General features: G+C 41.3%; 1 protein-coding gene across 2 annotated transcripts in view; it reads right to left on the reverse strand.

The window, feature by feature from the left end:
* UBE2O (ubiquitin conjugating enzyme E2 O) overlaps nucleotides 1–20,383 on the reverse strand; it is a 145,893-nt gene that overhangs the window by 28,065 nt on the left and 97,445 nt on the right. Inside the window, exons 11-15 of one of the 2 annotated variants that reach the window (XM_033961072.1) lie at nucleotides 20,072–20,161; nucleotides 18,863–18,975; nucleotides 18,389–18,508; nucleotides 11,962–12,051; nucleotides 103–760 (exon numbers count right to left, since the gene is read on the reverse strand). In XM_033961072.1, the coding sequence (XP_033816963.1) occupies nucleotides 103–760; nucleotides 11,962–12,051; nucleotides 18,389–18,508; nucleotides 18,863–18,975; nucleotides 20,072–20,161 (1,071 nt within the window). The remainder of the gene's footprint in view (nucleotides 1–102; nucleotides 761–11,961; nucleotides 12,052–18,388; nucleotides 18,509–18,862; nucleotides 18,976–20,071; nucleotides 20,162–20,383) is intronic. The other variant, XM_033961073.1, reaches the window with a different exon arrangement.

The following is a 20,383-nucleotide window of genomic DNA, read 5'->3' on the forward strand; positions in this document are numbered from 1 at the left end:
TCACACAGACAACATATCTCATGTCAAGACAATAAAACTGGGGGGGAAAAACCCCAGGCAACTTTCTCTCGCAATCTATTACTTTCTGAAGTTGACGTTTACCTGGGGATGATTCAAGCACAGAGAAAACTTCACCCTTGGCACTGGTGAAGGTAACGCCTGGTTTCCCACCACTTGGCTGACAAAGCACTGGTGTATCACTAGGCCACTCAGATCTCACTGGTGTCTGCACTTCAGCTTTTTCTTCCTTCTTATCCATATCTGGCACAGATTCCATCTTCTCCTCTTCTACAATGGCCACATTGTCCAATGTCTTTTTCAGGTTCTCCTGCAGCTTCTTAATGTCATCCAGAAACCTCTTTTCCTTTGTGGGCTTCTCAGGCTCAACAGTTGGGGAGGTAGGGGATCCTGTCAATAACTGTTCCACTGTCATGTTTTTCAGGCTTTCAAGGATCTTAATGGCTTCCTTTAGGTCTCTAACACTCTTTGAAACACCCTTCACAGCTTTATCCACTGTCAGGCCAGGAACATTGGCCATTGCTGCAGCACCCTGAAGCTGATCTTCATCTACCTTTTTTGCTTCTTCAATAAAAGCCTCATCAAGTAAAGGATCAGTTTTTGGAATGTCATCCTCGGGCAATCCATTGTCCGTTTCCCAACTCTCACTTTCGTCTTCCCACTCAGATGAAGCATCACTGGAGCTGCCATCCACAGAATCGTAGTCAGATATTTCAATTTCAGATTCCACATTGTACAAGTACTAAAAAAAAAAAAAATTCAAAAATCAGAGCAAGGCAGTTACAGTAGGCCAAGTGTAGGGTTTAAATAGTACAATCCATAGTTGTCTAAGATCTTAGCTACTACCAAGAATATTGGACAGTTGTATTAGTCAATCATGAAAACTGAACCAAGAGATAAAATGGTCATTATGTACAGAATAGTTATTTTTGTACATGTTCTTGGATCCAATTTTACAAAATAATATTAATTTCATAAACCATTTGAAGTTTGTTTCTCTGTGTGATCTTTAATTCAATAAGTGGATTGAACTGCTTTATCATATGAATGCTGGCATTTGTTAAACACATACTACATAAAAATGGCCAGGAAGCAGCACCAGCTGGCCGACTTCAGGGCCCTAGTATGTTTAATACTGGCCCAGTAACACAGTAGATGGATGGCAGAAAGACTCGTCTAGATTCTCTATTATTTTTGTGCATAATGAGAAGGGTATCCATTTTAGTATGGCTATTGCTATGAAAAGATGAAATACAAAATGTAATCATCAAAATCGAAGCTGCCAGCCACAGAGCATAAACCAAGCTGTGCCTCGTACAAGAATTTCTGTAGTCTTCATCCTCTGCACTCTACCCTCTTGGATAGAAGAGCATGGGGTTCCAGCACCCTTCTCTAACATGTAATTTATTTTTTCCCTTACTTTTCCACTCAACTTATAAACTTATGTAAAACTTTTCCTACTCTTTCTCATTTTTAAGTTCTTGTAAACCGTGCCGAGCTCTACTTCCGTGGAGATGATGCGGTATATAAACTTAAGGTTTAGTTAGTTCACTTCATATGTCTAACTACAAAAGCTATTAAACCTAAGTACCGTATTTTCATGCATATAACGCGCGCGTTATACACGATTTTACAAACTGAGTATAACCATGCGCGTTATATTCGTGAGCGCGTTGTACAAATTTTTTTTTACATAGTTCCCCCCCCCCCCCGACGTCCGATTCACCCGCAGGACCGCTCGCACCCCCACCCCGAAGGACCGCTCGCACTCGCACCCCCACCCCGAAGGACTGCTCGCACCCCCACAGCCTTCCCCCCCATCATGGAGAAGCTGCCTACCGTTGTCCTGCTGCTTCCTCTTCTGGCGGTCCTGCCCTTTCTCTGACGTCAGAGAAAGGGCGGGACTGCCAGAAGAGGAAGCAGCGCAGACGCAGGGCTCAGAGAATGGGTGGGACCGCCGGCAGAGGAAGCAGCAGGACAACGGTAGGCAGCTTCTCCATGATGGGGAGGGTGGGAGGCTGTGGGGGTGCGAGCGGTCCTACGGGGTAGGGGTGCGGGCGGTCCTTCGGGGGGGGGGGGGGGGTGCGAGCGGTCCGGCGGGGGGGGGTGAATCGGACGTCGGGGGGGCATCAGGCTTTCAGGGTGGGGACAGGACTTCAAGGGGGAGAGGAGAGTCGGGGCGGGCGAAAGGAGAGTCGGGGCAGGCGAAAGAAGAGTTGGGCGGCCAGAGGAGAGTCGGGGCGGCATGCGCAGTATACGGGTGTGCGCGCTATATAAAAATTTCTTTACATAAATTAGTTTCCCGCGAGCTATACCCGTATGCGCGTTTTACACGGGTGCACGGTATATGAGTGAAAATACGGTAGTTACCAATATTTGTGAGACCGATGCTACATCATCTGAACTTCTAGAACTCTGTGGCCTTTCCAAATGGTATCCTACAGTTAATATTTTGCTTGATAAGCAGATCCTACCACACTGATCTTGGTTATATGAGTGCCTGCATTATCACTAGAATTTCTGCTTACTGAGTTTGCAGTCTTCCAGACTGACCTAATGGTATGGCTGTGTGAATTTCTGCTAGGAATTCTACAGTATTACTGTACTGCTCATTCTGCTACTGTAGACCAATCCACAGGGGTTGTCTGCATTTTCAACTAGAGTCAGGGTGGGTTTGAATCAGAAAGACTCTATTTAAATCGTGATTTACCCATAGGTAGAGTAACTTCATGAAAATATTCCAAAGCTGGGTCTCTTATAACCTACTGCCATTATAGGGTTTTTCCTTCAAGGAGAGAAAGCAGAGTTACTTACCGTAACAGGTGTTATCCAGGGACAGCAGGCAGATATTCTCACGTATGGGTGACATCATCTATGGAGCCCCGATGCGGACAGCTGCAAAAGCATTTTTGCTTGAAGAACTGTAGAAAGTTTGCGACTGACCGCACCACGTATGTGCGAATGCCTTCCTGCCCAAAGTAGGGCATGCATCTCCTCAGTTCAGATAGCCAGCTAGAAGCCAACCAGGGGAGGTGGATGAGAATATCTGCTTGCTGTCCCTGGATAACACCTGTTACGGTAAGTAACTGTGCTTTATCCCAGGACAAGCAGGCAGCATATTCTCACGTATGGAAATTCTATTTTACGGAAAGGGTGGTGGATGCCTGGAATGCACTCCCGAGAGAGGTGGTGGAGAGGAAAACAGTGTCCGAGTTCAAAGAAGCGTGGGATGAACACAGAGGATCTACAATCAGAAAATAACATTAAATACTGAACTAAAGCCAGTACTTGGCAGACTTGCACGGTCTGTATATGGCCATTGGGGGGAGGATGGGCTGGAGAGGGCTTCAATGGCTGGGAGGGTGTAGATGGGCTGGAGTAGGTTTTGACGGAGATTTCGGCAGTTGGAACCGTACCGGGTAGGGCTTTGTATTCTTGCCCAGAAATAGCTAAGAAATTAAAAAAATTTAAATTGAATCAGGTTGGGCAGACTGAATCCACAGACAGAATCTCTAACACTCCCACTCGCGACTTCTACTCCCTTCAATACACTTAAACCTCCTCCTTCCCCCCAAGGTTCCCTCCAAACCAACTAACCTCCCAGACCAGTATGTTTTTTCCCTAGAGAAAAAAAAAAAAAAAAAATTAAAATAACTAAATATATTAAAAAAAAATAAACAAAAAATATATATATATATATATAAAATAAATAAATAAATAAATACAAAAAATAAATAAACAAAAAAAAAAATTTTTTTACACTCTTGTATATTCCATGTACTATATTCCCTATATATTCCTCGTATATTCCTTATATCATACTTCTTGTATACTCACTGTATATTCCTACTGATGGCAATTTAAACTCCTGTTTAACTTCAATGACTTGTACACTCCAAAAAATTGTAAATTCCAAGGCTATTTCTTGTGTAATCTTATTAACTGCTGTGAACCGCCTAGAACTCTCTGGGTATGGCGGTATACAAAATAAAGTTATTATTATTATTATTTATCTGCCGTCATCTACTATGTTATTATGTTACTATGTATGGGTGACCTCCAAGCTAACCAGAATGGGATGGTGGGAGGGTTGGCCTTTTAGGAAAATAAATTTTGTAATACAGACTAGCTGAAATGTCCATCCCATCTGGAGAAAGACTCCAGGCAGTAATGTGAAGTGAATGTATGAACTGAGGACCAAGTGGCAGCTTTACAGATTTCCTCAATAAGGGTTGATCTAAGGAAAGCTACAAAAGTTGCCTTAGCTCGGACCTTGTGGGTTGTGACTCGACCTTCCAGTTGCAAGCAGCCAATCAAGTTGGAGATTGTTCTTTTGGAAACAGGGTGTCCCAACTTGTTTGGATCAAAGGAAACAAAAAGTGGTGGAGAAGATTTATGTGATTTAGTCCTTTGCAAATAGTAGGCCAAAGCACGCTTGCAGTCCAGAGTATGAAAAGCAGTTTCTCCAGAATGAGAATGAGGCTTAGGAAAAAACACTGGATTGATTGAGATGAAATTCTGTAACAACTTTGGGTAAGAATTTTGGATGAGTGCAGAGTACTACTTATCATGATGGAATACTGTAAATAGTGGATCCGCTACCAAAGCTTGTAGAGACAATCTCTACGGAGAAATTCAAATCCTTTTGTAAAACATTCCTTTTTAAGGATGCATTCCAAGCTTGACTGTCTTTCTAAGGATTTTATAAAGTACATTAGCTAGATTGTGAGCCCACCGGGACAGAGAGGGAAAATGCTTGAGTACCTGATTGTAAAACCGCTTAGATAACCTTGATAGGCGGTATATAAAATCCTAATAAACTTGAAACTTGAAAAATAAACTTAATTTCAGCCCACTTAAGTTAGACTACAAGGTGTTACCCTACCCTTTTGTATTTTCCTGTGTTTCTCTCTTTCCTTTATTTATATTGCAGTTCTCACTTTTCCACTCATTTCAGTATGTCCTTTGGTCTTATTTGTCTGTTATTTTAACTGATGTTGTTTCTTTGTTATAATTTGTCCCCTCCTTGATTTTATTGAATAACCACCTTGAAATTTTTGATAAGGCGGTATAACAAATTTTTAATAAACTTGGAAACTTAGTTCACTGACTCTGCGAGCAGACGTGAGAGAGATGAGAAAGACTGCTTTCCAAGTAAGATATTTGAGATAAGCCTTAGACATTGAATCAAATGGAGGCTTCATCAGTTTAGCAAGAACAACACTGAGATCCCAAACTACTGGAGGTGGTTTGACATTGTATAGTTCCTTCATAAATTTGGAAGCCACAGGATGAGCAGAGAGAGGTTTTCTATCTAAAGGTTGATGAAAGCAGTAATTGCACTGAGATGGACACTAATGAAGGTGGATTTGAGGCCAGATTGGGATAAATGGAAAAGATAATCCAGAATCGAAGAAAAGGGAATAGATTGTGGCTCCTGATGATGAAGATTGTTTTCAACAGAGTCCATTTTTGAGTTTAACATTGTCTTATGGCTGGTTTTCTGGAAGCATTCAAAATGTCTCCGACAGGTTGAGAAAAGTGAAAATCAGGTGAAGTCAGCCCGAGAGATACAAAGCTGTCAAATGTAAAGACTGTAGATTGGGATAAAAAAGAGAACCTTGACTCTGTATAAGAAGAGATGGAAAAATTGGCAGAAGAATTGGCTCCCTGATGCTGAGTTGAAGTAGAAGGGAGAACCATGGTTGTATAGGCCACCAAGGAGATATCAGAATCATGGTGGCAGACTTCTGCTTGAGTTTGACAAGTGTCCTGAGAATAAGTGGAAATGGAGGGAACACATAGAGGAACTTGTTTGTCTAGTCCAGGAGAAAAGCATCTGCCTCCAGGCAATAAGGAGAGTAGAGTCTGGAACAGAACTGGGGCAGTTTGTTGTTGTGGGGAAGACGCAAAAAGGTCTACTTGAGGGGTTCCCCATTGAGAAAAAATTGGGACGGAGAGCTGCTGAGTTTAGCATCTATTCGTGAGGTTGCAGGATGCGGCTTAGTTTGTCTGCAAGTGAATTTTTCTCTCCTTGAATGTAAATAGCCTTCAGAAAAATGTTGTGAAGAACTGCCCAATTCCAATTATTTTGAGCTTCTTGGCAGAGGAGAAGAGACCCTGTTAAGAACATAGAAATTGCCACTGCTAGGTCAGACCAGTGGTCCATCGTGCCCAGCAGTCCACACATGCGGCGCTTAGGTCAAAGACCAGTGCCCTAACTGAAACTAGCTTTACCTGCATACGTTCTGGTTCAGCAGGAACTTGTCTAACTTTATCTTGAATCCCTGGAGGTTGTTTTCCCCTATAACAGCCTCCAGAAGAGAGTTCCAGTTTCCACCACTCTCTGGGTGAAGAAGAACTTCCTTACGTTTGTACGGAATCTATCCCCCTTTAACTTTAGAGAGTGCCCTCTCATTCTGAAATCTTCTCTTCATCTTTTGGAGTTCCACAAGGATCAATACTATCTCCTCTTCTATTCAATATTTTCTTATCCCCACTTATCACCATGTCACAATCACTAGGATTTACAACCTTTTCTTACGCTGATGACATTCAGCTAATGCATCCTTTCAACCCAGAAAACATAGTAGAAATAAAGATAATCAATGATAAATTGGAAAAAATTAAAGACTGGCTAAAAAATAACAAATTGGCTCTAAACACTCAAAAAACAAAAACTATGCTCTTCACTTGGAAAGGCGACATATCCCAAAAAATACCATTCACACTTGATAACACTCCTTTAGAATCGGTATCTAAGCTAAAAATCCTAGGTGTAATAATCGACGTAGATCTATCTTCTCATGACCATATCAGTGAAATAGTCAAATCATGCTTTTACAGACTACGGCTCTTACGTTCAATCTCCACTTTTTTGGATTCTAAATCACTCAATATTTTAGTTCACTCTCTTATTATTTCCAAGCTAGACTACTGTAATTCTCTCCTTATCAACATAACCCAAAAAGAAAATAGACGTCTCCAAATCATCCAAAACACAGCAGTCAAATTAATTCATAATGCAAAGAAATTTGACCATGTTACCCCCTTATTAATCAAATCACACTGGCTTCCTATAACCCATCGAATCACCTTTAAAATTTTATTCCTGGTTTACAAAACATTGATCTTCAATGAACCTCAATATATTACAAAAATGATTGTCCCACACAAAGCTTCTCGCTCTTTAAGATCCTCTTCTTCACAATTGCTTTCAGTCCCTTCGCTAAGAGTCATAGGCACAAGACGAAACGACATATTTTCCGTAAAAGCCCCTACAATGTGGAACTCCCTTCCAAATTTCATTAAAAATGAAACAGACCTCGTTGTGTTTAAGAAAATTCTAAAAACATACCTTTTCCAAGATGCGTTTGACATATGAATTATCATTTTTTAGGTTCTCATACTCTTCCTATCGTATCTTAACCCATTATTACCCAATGTGCTTTCCCCTCGATGTTAATTTCTAACAAAGAATAACGCTGTAACTTTTCCCCCTCCTTCCCACCCCCTCTTGTTCGTTCAATTCTGTTTGTCTTTTGAGTGACTTTTGTAAATTAAATGTATCGCCACATTCTGATGGTTTTTAATACTGTACATCGCTTAGATATTGTTATAAGCGATTTATCAAATAAAGTCAAACTTGAAACTTGAAACTTAGAGAGGGTGAACAACCTATTTCTATCTACTAAGTCTATTCCCTTCATTATCTTGAATGTTTCGAACATGTCCCCTCTCAGCCTCCTTTTTTCAACGGAGAAGAGGCCCAGTTTCTCTAATCTCTCACTGTACAGCAACTCCTCCAGCCCCTTAACCATTTTAGTCGCTCTTCTCTGGACCCTTTCAAGTAGTACCGTATCCTCCTTCATGTACGGCAACCAGTACTGGATGCAGTATTCCAGGTGGGGGCGTACCATGGCCCAGTACAGCGGCATAACCTTCTCCGATCTGCTCGTGATCCCCTTCTTAAATCATTCCTAACATTCTGATCGCCCTTTTCGCAGCTGCCGCGCATTGCGCGGACGGCTTCATCGACCAGTACTCCCAGGTTTCTTTCCTGGGGGGTCTCTCCGAATACCGCATCAGACAACCTGTATTCGTGTATAAGATTTTTGTTACTGACATGCATCACCTTACACTTATCCACATTAAACCTCATTTGCCATGTCGCGGCCCATTTCTCAAGCTTGTTCATTTAGTACATAGCTACTTGATTGTCTGTACGAATGAGAATGAACTGATCTTGAAGAAGATTCTGAAAAGCCTTGAGAGCATTGAAAATCGCTCTGAGTTCCAACACATTTATGTGATGGCGACAATCTGTGGCGGATTAATGACTTTGAGTATGGAGACCATCCAGGTGAGCTCCCCAAGCGTAGGTTGACTAATCTATCATGAGTATCTTCTGGTGAGCCCCGTTTGAAAAAGCAAACCTCTGGAAAGATTGAAGAGAGCATCCACCACTGAAGAGATTGCCGTAGAGAGGATGTTACTGTAATGTGCTGGGAAAGTGGATCGAGAGCCTACGACCACTGAGAAGCCAGCAACCACTGAGGGATCCATAGGTGAAGTCTTGCAAAAGGAGTCATGTAGAGGAGAACTGTAGAGGCCATGTGACCTAGGAAAACCATCATGTGTCTCGCTGAGATTGAAGGAAGGAGGGACACTTGATTGTAAAGTTGTATCAAAGCATCTTGAAATTGTTGAGGAAGGAACGTCCTGAGTTGAACAGTATCTAAGAGGGCTCCGATGAACTGAAGAGTATGAGAACGCTGCAGCTGAGATTTGGGGAAATTGATTTCGAATCCCAAATTTTGCAGGAACAATATAGTCTGTTGTGTCGCTATAGTAACACCTTGAGATGAAGGATCTTTGGATGAGCCAATCATCTAAATAGGAAAAGACTTGTAAACTGTGAGTTTGCAAGGCTGCTGCTGCCACCACTACCAGGCACTTGATGAAAACTCTGGGAGATGATGTGAGACCGAAGGGCAGAACCTTGTATTGGTAATGATGATTTCCCACCTGAAACTTGTGAGAGGCTGGGTGAATGGGAATGTGAGTGTAAGCCTCCTTGAGGTCCAGAGAGCATAACCAATTGTTTTGATCCAGTAGGGGGTACAGCAACGTCAGAGAGAGCATCCAAAACTTTTCCTTGACAAGAAATTTGTTGACAGCTCTCGGGTCCAATATCGGGCAAAGATCTGTCTTCTTTGTGACGAGGAAATATTGGGAATAAAACCCCATGTTCTGATGGTCCAAAGGAACCTTCTTGATGGCACTGAGAATGAGCACAGATTCGACTTCCTGGAGAAGAAGAGAGGACTGTAGAAGGTTGGAAGGAAATTCTCTTGGAGGAGGATGATCTGGAGGAATGTCAAGGAAATGAAGAGAATAGCCTTCTCGAATGATATTGAGAACCCAGAAATCAGAGGTGATCAGCTGCCAATGATGATGGTAATGTTGAAGACAACCTCCAATGGGGAGACGAAGAGGCAGAGTTACAGTGATTGAAGATATGCTCTCTATTAAATGGTCAAAAAGGCAGATTTGACTTGGGAGTAGCAGCGGTCTGAGACTTTTGAGGACGCTGCTGACACTGCTTTTTCTGCTGTGGCCTGGAAAGAGGAGTAGACTTTGGTGTATAGTGCCTTTGATAGGAAGAAGAGGGCTTGAAAGATTTAGAGGTAGAGGATTTAGGCTTAAGTCTTGAGTAACGAATTGAAAAAATTTTTTCATGAGCTGAAAGTTTTTTTGAGTCACATTCTCAATAGCATCTCCAAAAAGCTCATCTCCTAAGCAGGGAATGTTAGCTAACTGATCCTGAGCCTTCTCATGGCTACAAACATTGCAGAAACTAGAGAAGAGAGCTCAAAGGCATCGTATGAGGATTGTACCATATGCTGCCTGAGTTGTGTGAATATTAAACATGTACTGGAACTCCAACTTCTGATGTGATGGAAGATACTTATAATTTGGCATTTGTTTTACCCAATACTTGAGATAACAGGTAAAATAAAAATTGTAGTAGATGACTATTGGCTAGCATGGAATTCTGGTAGAGATGTCTACCAAATCTGTCCATTGTGCGACCTTCTCGCCCTGGAGGAAGAGTGGTGTAGACTTTAGAAGAAGCAGATTTCACTACAAGAGATTGATGTGAGAGTTGAGGTTTATCAAAACCAGGAATGGGAATGATTTTGTTTTGAGAATCCAGCTTTAGAGGAGCAGCTGGGACTGAGAAAGGAGATGTCCTTTAAAATGCCATGTAATGGAAGCTTGAGAAATTCCTTAGGAGGATTGTTTGTAGTCCATAGTTTCTATAAATTCCTCAGAGTACTTGGAGTCTGCTTCCAATTTTACAGCCATGTCTTTACTCATTTGCCTGATAAAGCGAGTAAATGAGACCGGCTCACAAGGAGAAGGCTCTCTGTGAGAAGCGGTGCAAGGAGAGTGTTCTACCTGAGAATCATAAGCTTCTGTAGAAGATGGAGATGCCTCATGAGTAGAATCAAGACAAAGGTCTGAATCCACTGGAATTGAAAGAGAACATTACTGGCCCGATGGAGTAGGCAAGACAGACTTCTTACACTTGTCTGATTGCTTAGAAGAAATGTGCCTGAACTTGGAAGAATGCTTGCCAGATTCAGTGGAATGGAGACGTGGAGAAGAATGTCTGGAATGATGTACAGAAGAATGACGCTTCCTGTGTTGACACCTTGGAGGAGATTGGTGACTTGAGGAGCGATGCCTGGAAGCATGGCTCGATGAAGATGATCGGTACCAAGAGTGACGCAGTACCTATGAAGCAGTGGTGGTACCAGCATCTCGCATGGGGCGACCTTCAGGCTGGGCTGGTACCAGAGGAGCCGACATGGGAGTAATAAGTTGAAACATATCCTCAAACTTTAACTGAAAGACAGCATCGAGCTTCTCTTTAAAGGCCTGCACCAACACCTGTGGCTTGGACGCCGGTATCAAAGGTGCTGCGGCTCACTCAGGAGAGATGAAGATGCACCCCTCGAAGTTGAAGTGAGCCGCATCAAAGGTCTCTGTTTGGCCAGTATGACTAGACTCGATCCTTAGTGGCCTGCAACACCGACATGAAGAGAGTACCTCAGACGATGGTGATGCTTTCGACATCGTTGGTTTGAACAATATCGAAGGTACTTGTGATGCATCCATGGTACCGAAAAGAAGTTTTTGCTGTAAAAGGCGGCTTTTTATAGAACACTTCTGAAACGAACAACGTGTACAAGATTCCATGCAGTGGTCTGGCTACACCACTTATGTGGATCAGTTAAGGAAAGTATGCTGGCACCTGCCGCACTTTTTAAAGCCAGTTAACGGGTGGGACATGGGAGGGAAAACCGCCTCAGCCAAATCGAAAGCCGAAGGCTGAGGTGAAGACAAAGGCCCCGCCGTCAAAAATGACTGACTGGCAAAAAAATAAAGAAAATAGTACAAAATTTTTTTTTAATTTTATGGTTTACTAACGGAAAGAAAAGAATAAGAAAGAGAAATAAAGGAAAAAAATAAATAGTAAAACACGCAAGCGGGAAGGCAAAATAAAACAGAGACTGTTTCACACACGACTTCGTAGTTCTGCAGAAATCTGAGAACTGAGGAGCGCGCGCCTACATCGGGCGGGAAGGCACTTGCACATGTGCTGTCAGTCGTGAACTTTCTTAAGTTCTTAAAGTGCAAGGGCACTATGGCAGTTTTCTGTACCGGGGCTCCATGGATGACGTCACCCACATGTGAATATGCTGCCTGCTTGTCCTGGGATAATGCTGTTATCTGATGTTTCAGCAGAACAAAATTTTATAGCATTCAGAAGTTCTCAGAGATGTTCACATTGTTAACAAAGTAGATGACAGATCAAAACTAAATGGGTTCCATCTACTCTGCCTGGTTGTTCCAGTGACCACAGAATCTTACCTGAGGTAATACGATAGTCCTGGAATTATCAGCCCAAACTACTTCCACCTTACTGTTGACATCCACACGTGCCACCTGTCCAACCAGTGGCTGTAAAAAGGAAGAAAAGCAGCCAGTAGTAGGATGTTCAGTCGCTGAGGGTTCATGCTCTGCTAAGGATTGAGAGGGTAACATTGCAACCTGTAACACTAGTAAATTCATCTACCTTACATTTCTTCATGTATTAACAGCTTACCATGTGTTATGATTTTAACTTTGACTTTTAAAGATTTGGAACCAGTCTGTTCACAGAGATCTTGTGAGCTATGTTAATTTATATAGATCAGAGTGTATATTATATTTGAGAAGCCTACTGCAGGGGCAGCAGAACACCTTTTTGTTTGGGGGGGGGGACAAGCTCCATCTTAACCCTACCCATGCTCCACCCCCAACATCTTACCTTCCCTACTATTCCATAGTTGCCTTCCTCCTTCCCCATCTCTGAAACTAATCCCTCCACCATAGTGCCTGTCATTTCTCGCCCCCTCATACTCTCCAGCATTTCTTTCCACTTCTCTACTTCCTGCAACGTTTAGGGGGAGGAGAATACAAAGGGCACTAAAAGGTTTAGTGGGCACCAACCGATTTAGGAATATAATGGGCATCTTGGTATTTATCGCGTTAAACCCAAAATCCAGTACTAGACATACTATGAAGTAATACGAAACATAAGTGTCATTCAGGGCTTATAGAGCAATTCTACCATACCAAAATAGCAATAACTTCTATGAGTTACATAACAAACACCTACTTAGAAAAACACAGTACCATAAACACTACAAGGTGCTTATCTTGCTAATATCTTTTCTAGTAAAGTGTCATTCTGGACAGACTGGTATTCTCTCCATGCTTGTGAGCCATGCAGAAGGAATCTACTCCAGCTTTTTAATACCTTCTCCTTCACTAGAGAGTTCTGCTGCCCCCTTCAGTTTGTACCAAAGCAGACAATAGCCCTATATAGAAACAGATGTGAAGGAGGGGTACGGGGATACTCCCCGAACTATAGCTCTGTTCTGCTCTGAAAATGTAACAAACATGTTAAACAAGTATCTCAAACTTTTTTTTAGCTCTGGCACACTAAACAGAGCAAATGTTTTTCACAGCACATTACAATTGAAATTATAAAATTGCAAAACAAAAAATTAAATTTGAGAGTTATTTATTAAAAGTTCTTTAAACTATATGTGGATAACTGTAACAATGGTGAAACTAAAAGAAGATAGAATTGCTAATCATTGTGATGGATGTGCTTGCATTTGAGTGCAAATTAACTCAATCAAAATGTAGCTCAATCATCAACAAGCAAACATGCATTTCATCATCCACCATCTGCAGTCGTTCTCTTTTTTTTGAATTAATTTCTGTCAGAGCTTAAAATCCAAGTTCATAAAGATTAGAAGATCCAAACAGTAACAAAGCCTTGATTGCTTTGTTGCTCAAGTTAGGATAACTTCTGCATAAAAAATAAAAACAAAACTAAAAGTATTTACCATTAGTTTTCAAGAACCAACCATGTCAAAGAATGCTTGTCTGGGTGGTTGTATCTTACGCACATAGATGCTCATATCATTGACAGACTTTTGCGTATGCAACGTACATGCCATCTAGTCTAGTGTATATTTATGAAGGGAATTAAAAAAAAAAAATAAAGTAAAGAAGAATAGTGTTGAAAGGGAGGGTGGGTGAGGGGTTTGTTTATATATATATATATATATATATATATATATATATATATATATATATATATATATATATATATATATATATATATATATATATATATATATACACATACATATATATACATACACATACACAATTGTTATTATCTTGATGGATTTATCAAGTGTTGTTTTTGAGCCTATGTATTACTTTTTATTGTACACTTGTTGAATGATTAAAAAGGAATAAAGAATTAAAAATAAATAAATAAATAAAATAAAGTAAAATTCTAGAATCTCTCATGGTACACCCGGAATCTCTTCAGGGCATACCACTGTGTTTGAGAGACACTGCATTAAACATTCCAATTGAAACACTGAAATAATCATATCAAACAATTTATGGAGCTCAAACATTCCCCCAATGTGTTATAGCAATACAATATTCTTCATACCCTTAGTCTGACTAACATTTAAAATTTCAGTTTGGACTCAAACTTTCCTGATCGAGACAGTATGCAGGTGCAGGAACTGACAAAGTGGGATTCCAGAATGATACACCTAGCTACTAGAAAAGATTAGCAAGGTGAGAACCTAATTTCTTTTTCTAGTACAATAGGGGTGTCATTCTGGACATACGGGATGTACAAAAGCAGTCCCAGAAATCTAGGACAGGACTTTTGTACTGGTTTGTGACATTAAGGACTCAAAGGCAGAGTCCTCTCTTGCCACGAGATCCACTCTGTAAAACTTGGAAACATGCACTTGAGAGGACCAGATCCCTGCCCTACAAATCTCCTCAGCGGAAATCGCCAGAGCTTCTGCCCATGACAAAGTCACATTTCTAGTCAAATAAACCTTCACGGAGACTGGGGTTGTTTTCCACAGGCAATATATGTAGATGAAATGGCCCTGCAGATCCATCTGGAAATCATGGCCTTAGACACTAATGTGCTATGTCGAGCCTGACTAATGAGCACAAAAAGATGGTCAGACAGTCATAACTAATTAGTAACCTCAAGATATTGTAAGAGGATTCTTCTCGCATCCAACTTCTTCAGAATACGGTCCTTCTTGGATCATGTGGACTGAAACACCAGCAATCTTATTTCTTGATTTGACATGGAAAGCTGAGACAACCTTCGGCAAAAAGGACAAAACCCTGTGCATAGAAACTCCGGCTTCAGTTGAGGAAAGACTCTCTGAACAAAAGTGCCTGTAGTTCCAAGATTCTTTTTGCTGAGGTAATGGCCATAAGAAAAACCATCTTGATCATAAGATCCATCAAGGATGCTTCCTTAAGTGGCTCATATGGAGCCTGAGGCCTTGCAAAACTACGTTAAAATTCCATGATGGAAATAGGTGTTTTACTGGTGGCCTGAGCAGTAGCAATCCCTTTAGGAATCTGGATGAGATGCCAAGGAAGCTTTATGCTCTTGAACCCTGAAACTAGAGAGTCCCACCTCTTGGACTCTGAGGGATGCCACTGTAAGACCCTTATCAAGGCCAGCTTGGAGGAAAGCTACCACTACCAAGATTGAAGTAGGGAACAGCTCTGCCTTCTCCTTAATGTACCAGTGATGAATGTTCTCCATGCTTTAGAATAAGCAGACCCCATTGTAGGCTTTTTGGGTCTGAGCAGAGTAGCAATCACTACCTCTGAGTATTCTTTGCATGCTACCTCTGCATGCTCAAGAGCCATGCAATATGAGCAAAGCAATACGGATCTTCTATGACCACTGGTCCCTGAGAAAGAAGGTCTGGCTGCACTCGCAGTCCGAGACATGTGCTCCTCTGAAGACACACTAGATCTGCATACCATAGTGCCATGACTTTTCCCAGCTTGCTTACAGTCCTGTGGAGTATCTACCCTATCATAGACCATGGAGGAAAGACGTACAAGAGCTTGTTCTTTGGCCACAGCTGGATCAAAGCATCCAGACCTGCGCTTCCAGGCTCAGATCTTCCACTTAAGGAGAGGTCCGCCTTCTTGGTTTATTTGCTGTTGCTATCAAACACTGGGTGACCCAACAATGAACAATAGCTTGGAAGTCTGCAACAGACAGCATCCATTCTCACGGATCTAGTGTGTCGGCAGAGAAAATCAGCCTGGACATTGTCCATTCTTGCTACATACGCCACTGAAAGTCTGAAGACGACACACTGTCCACTGGAACAAATAGAACGCCTCCAGACTCAGCTGAGCACTTTTAGTGCCTCCCTTGCGATTGACATATGCCACTGCAATAGCATTGTCTGAGAAGACTTGGACCACTTGTTCCTCCAGATTTCTCCAGCTTCTACAATGCCAAATGAATGGTTCAAAGCTCCAATCTGTTGATTAACCACTTCCTTTGGGAGGCTGACCAATGCCCCTGGAGCGGGCATCCTTTGTAGTAAGCCCCCCCAGCCAAACAGGCTGGCATCCATTGCCAAAATTATTCACAAAGATATTGACAGACATGCCCCTTGATAATGCCTGTGGGCGGAGCCACCAGTCCCTCTCTCCCCTTAATCCAGTGTCTGCCCCCTCCCACCACTGCTGCTGTTTTCCAGACTAGCAGTTGAGGTAAAACAAAGAAAAAAGTGTAAGACTTAACTGTTCCTCCTGTAGCTGCCAGCTCTGCCCCAGAACAAATGATATGAGGTTGATTGGAGCGGCAACTATGAAGAGGAAGAGTACAGTCCCGCATTTTCTTTTCCTTTGTTCAGCAGCAGCAGCAGCATTGCAATGATAGTGTCTGTGGGAAGATCCTGCAGATTTGGGGGGGGGGGGTACCATGATACCTCCTGTTCCAACACTTATAGCCTACTGGGAGATTAATGCTGGGTCCACACGAAAGAAAGCCTTTTTTGTCAGAAGAATACCCACAGAATAGAACTTGCCTGGGGAATTACAAAAGCTTACTGATATGAAATGTTTGTTTTGAGAAATGTGCAAAACCTAGTTGTTCATACTCGGAGTGTTTTAGTAACTCAATGGATTGTAAATGGGGAAAAAAATGTACTTGAACTGCAGATTTAAGGGAGGCATCTAGTGGCTGTTATAGGGATTTCAACATTTGAGGTTTAGGAAGCTAAGAAATGAGTTTCCTCCATCTACTGTCCTTTCATATCATCCTTTAACCAGCTGTACTACTCAGACCCAATTCTATTTTGCCTGTGACCTAACACTTCAGATTTTGAGAACACTGCTTTTACTAAGTCCTAGGGCTAGATGCACTAAAGTCTCCAATCATCCAATGATCTTCACTAAACTGGTTTGACTGGTTTAGCAACCGATCGTATTTGCCGACCAGATGCACAAAATGGCTTACCACATGTTTTTCCCTGCAATTGCTCATTCTTCGATCTGGCCATGGAAATAAGGTAATTAATATTGAAATGCCATGCAAACTAGCTGACCGATTGATGCTCTAACCTGGCATAAAAAAATAGTTTTTTCGGGTTGGTAGGAGCAATCACTGACAGGCCTGTTGGTAACTGTTACCAAGAGGTCTGCTGGTTTTTTTCTTTTTTTTTGATGACAGATATTGTGCATGTTTTACATCCAGCCCCTAGTCAGCCAACAAGCAATGCTGTGATTAACATTATAAAAGAGGCAGAAGATTGTGGAATCCAATGATCTTGACAAAATGTTTATTAAGATATAATAAAATCAGTGAAATCAAAACAATCCTACAAACAATAAAACCTTGTGCTAACAATTCCTCTCCAAGCTGTATCTCTTTAAGAAAAAACTTCTGAACAGCCTCAGCATTCTTGAGGTCAGGTAACTTAGACATTTCTAACCGTCCTATAGGAGAGCGGCCCGCTCCTCTCTGACATCATCAAGCACAGCCAACTTCTGTTACAGTTGACGCGTCAGACACCTGCGCAGGAAGTTGGTTGTGCTTGATGATGTCAGAGAGGAGTGGGCCACTCTCCTGTAGGATGGTTAGAAAGGCAAAAACAAAAGTTTGCCAAAGAAAGAGAAGTTACCTGACCTCAAGGATGCTGAGGTTGTTCAGAAGTTTTTCCTTGAAGAGATACAGCTCAGAGAGGAATTGTTAGCACAAGGTTTTACTGTTTGTAGGATTTTACCCATCTTTGCCACCACCCTTTCATACCATCGAGTGAACACTGACCTGGACCCCTGAGGAAGGCTTTAATTAGCTGAAACACAGACCATGTTGGGTCTGTATTCCATCATAAGTCAGTCACTCAGTGACGTGGAGACAGTTTTGATTTCACTGATTTTATTATATCTTAATAAACATTTTGTCAAGATCATTGGATTCCACAATCTTCTGCCTCTTTTGTTTTGGACTTTCATTTTTGACTGTGGAATATTTGGGCATTTTCTTGTTTGTTCTCGTGATTAACATTATAAATCTCCATCACCTCCATAAAAATACATTTGGTACTGGCAAGAGAAGAACCTCCCAGTGTAAGACAGAAATCATCGATAAAACATGCCTCCCCCCTTTTGCATGCTGCTACAATTACTTTTTTATTTTTTAATCAAGGCCTACTTCTAAAAGAGTCTGAAAGCTGACATGGCACATTTGAACGACGATTTACAGGAACAGCAACATCCCTTCCCCTGTTTTAAATTATCACAGTCCTTTCCCTGTGAATATAGGGTTGTGGTCACTATTCTATTACAAAGAAAGCAAAGAGCAAACCCCCAGACTGACCCAAATCGCCACTTTAGGTTATCAAAAAGCAGCTAGAGTAAAAATCACCTCAGTTGTGGCTTCCTCTTCTGTGTCCCCAATACGGATGACGATGTCTGTAGTTCGGAAGTGGAAATCTGGGTGGTCAGCAATGTCATACACGCTAACATCCTCCTCTTCTCCAACCAACTAACAATTAGAAAGAGTTTTAGAAGAGAGACCAGAACACCTCCCCCTCTCACAGAAGAAGGAGGAGAGGCATGATATTAGTCATACCCTTTTAATAGAAGGATGCATATAAAAACAGTTCATTAGCATAAGAGTACCCATTTCTGAACACTTAATACACAGGTTAGGTTAATAATAATGGGAAGGGGGGGTGGGTTATGGGTTTATATATATACAATTGTTTTTCTTGATAGACTTACAAGTGATGTTTTCAAGATTATGTATGATATTAAATTGTACACTTGTTGAATGATTAAAAATGAATAAAGATATATATAAAAAAAGTAAGCTGCTTATATTCATGCAGCCTCTCACCTCTACATCATCCCCACTGTGCTTCAGCATAAACCACTTAATCACGCAGGTACGGGCAACATGATCACCTGACTGTACAACGCCATATACCACACTGTCCTGGGACGCCTGGGCTTTGAGGTAAATAAACAAAAACAAAATTTAAATCAAGCATGTTATTATGCAGTATTTAGATGCTGAGTTGTGAAGGGTCTGAGAATTCTAGGACAGTATTTTGCAGAAGGGGAAATATTCCCATTTGAGGAACTCAAAGAGGAATATTGGTTGGGTCCCCAGGATCTCTTCCCACAAAGACAGGTGATGGATTTCATTAAGAAAAGGCTCTTTTTAAAAAAATCTAAATCACAGGAAACTTATTGAGAAGGCGATGTTGGGAGGAAGTGGGCAGGGAAGCATAACAAGGCTTTATAAAGCCCAATTGACCCATACTCCTTCACTTACGAAATATAAGGTTGGCATGGGAGACTACCTTAGGTAATACTACACATTTAAAGAGTGGGAGAAAGCTCTCCAGTCTCTTTTAAAGGTTTTGATTCCAAGTAATATGGTGGAAAACAGATGCAAGATGTTATATCATTGGTATTATACACCTGTATGAATTAAGGTTATATTTGGCACTGGCTTGGACCTTTGTTGGAGAACTTGCAGAGCTCAAGATACTTTTATACGGGTTTGGTTTCTCTGCTCCAAAGCCCAATTGTTTTGGGGCCAAGTTATGAACTTTGTGTCAGATATCTTGGGAGTATCAGTCCCCAAGTCTATCGAATGCTGCTGTCTAAACAAGGGCCCATTCTCTTTAGTGACCCATAAGAGGAAGTGGGTGTATCTGGTTGTCACAGCAAGGTTGCATTCTATTAGCATCTGCTTGGAAGAAAACGAACCTGCCTGGACTGCCAGTTGTGTCAGCAAAGAATTACATTCAATTGATGTTTAAAGTGACTGCCATGAAAAAGAATTGACTCCCCCATTTGCAAATATTCGGGAATACTATATCGCTTGGAAGAAGACTTCCCAAACAAATATTCATTTATGTTATCTGGTAGAATTACCAGGAGCTAATTTTGTTTTTCAAACATCCATCCATCCTAATGTTATTTTTCAGTTGTTGGAGGGAGGGGGAAGATTTATTGGGAAGGGGAGGGCAAGGGAGAGCAGTGCTTGGGTATATGGAGACTTATGGTTTGTAATATTTTTAGTGTTTACACTTGCCATGTACTGAAGAGCAACAATACATCATATCTTGATTTTTCTTTTCTGTATGTTGGTTTGTGTCATTTAAACTGTTGGATCTGTATTCTTCTATATAATTCAATAAAGAAATTAAAAAAGCATGTTATACTGCACTGTAATTTTAGCCTTCCATCCATCAATATTTTTAAGTTACACACCACTACAACTAGAGATGTCATCTAATATGCAAGCAGATTCATACTAAACTACGGATGGATACACTGTAGCAAAGAATGCTGAAATACTATCCAACAGCAGTGCTACAGTTATAACCGACCATAGACATGCCAA

The sequence above is a fragment of the Geotrypetes seraphini genome, chromosome 10 (assembly GCF_902459505.1).
Source record: "Geotrypetes seraphini chromosome 10, aGeoSer1.1, whole genome shotgun sequence".
Classification (NCBI taxonomy): domain Eukaryota; kingdom Metazoa; phylum Chordata; class Amphibia; order Gymnophiona; family Dermophiidae; genus Geotrypetes; species Geotrypetes seraphini.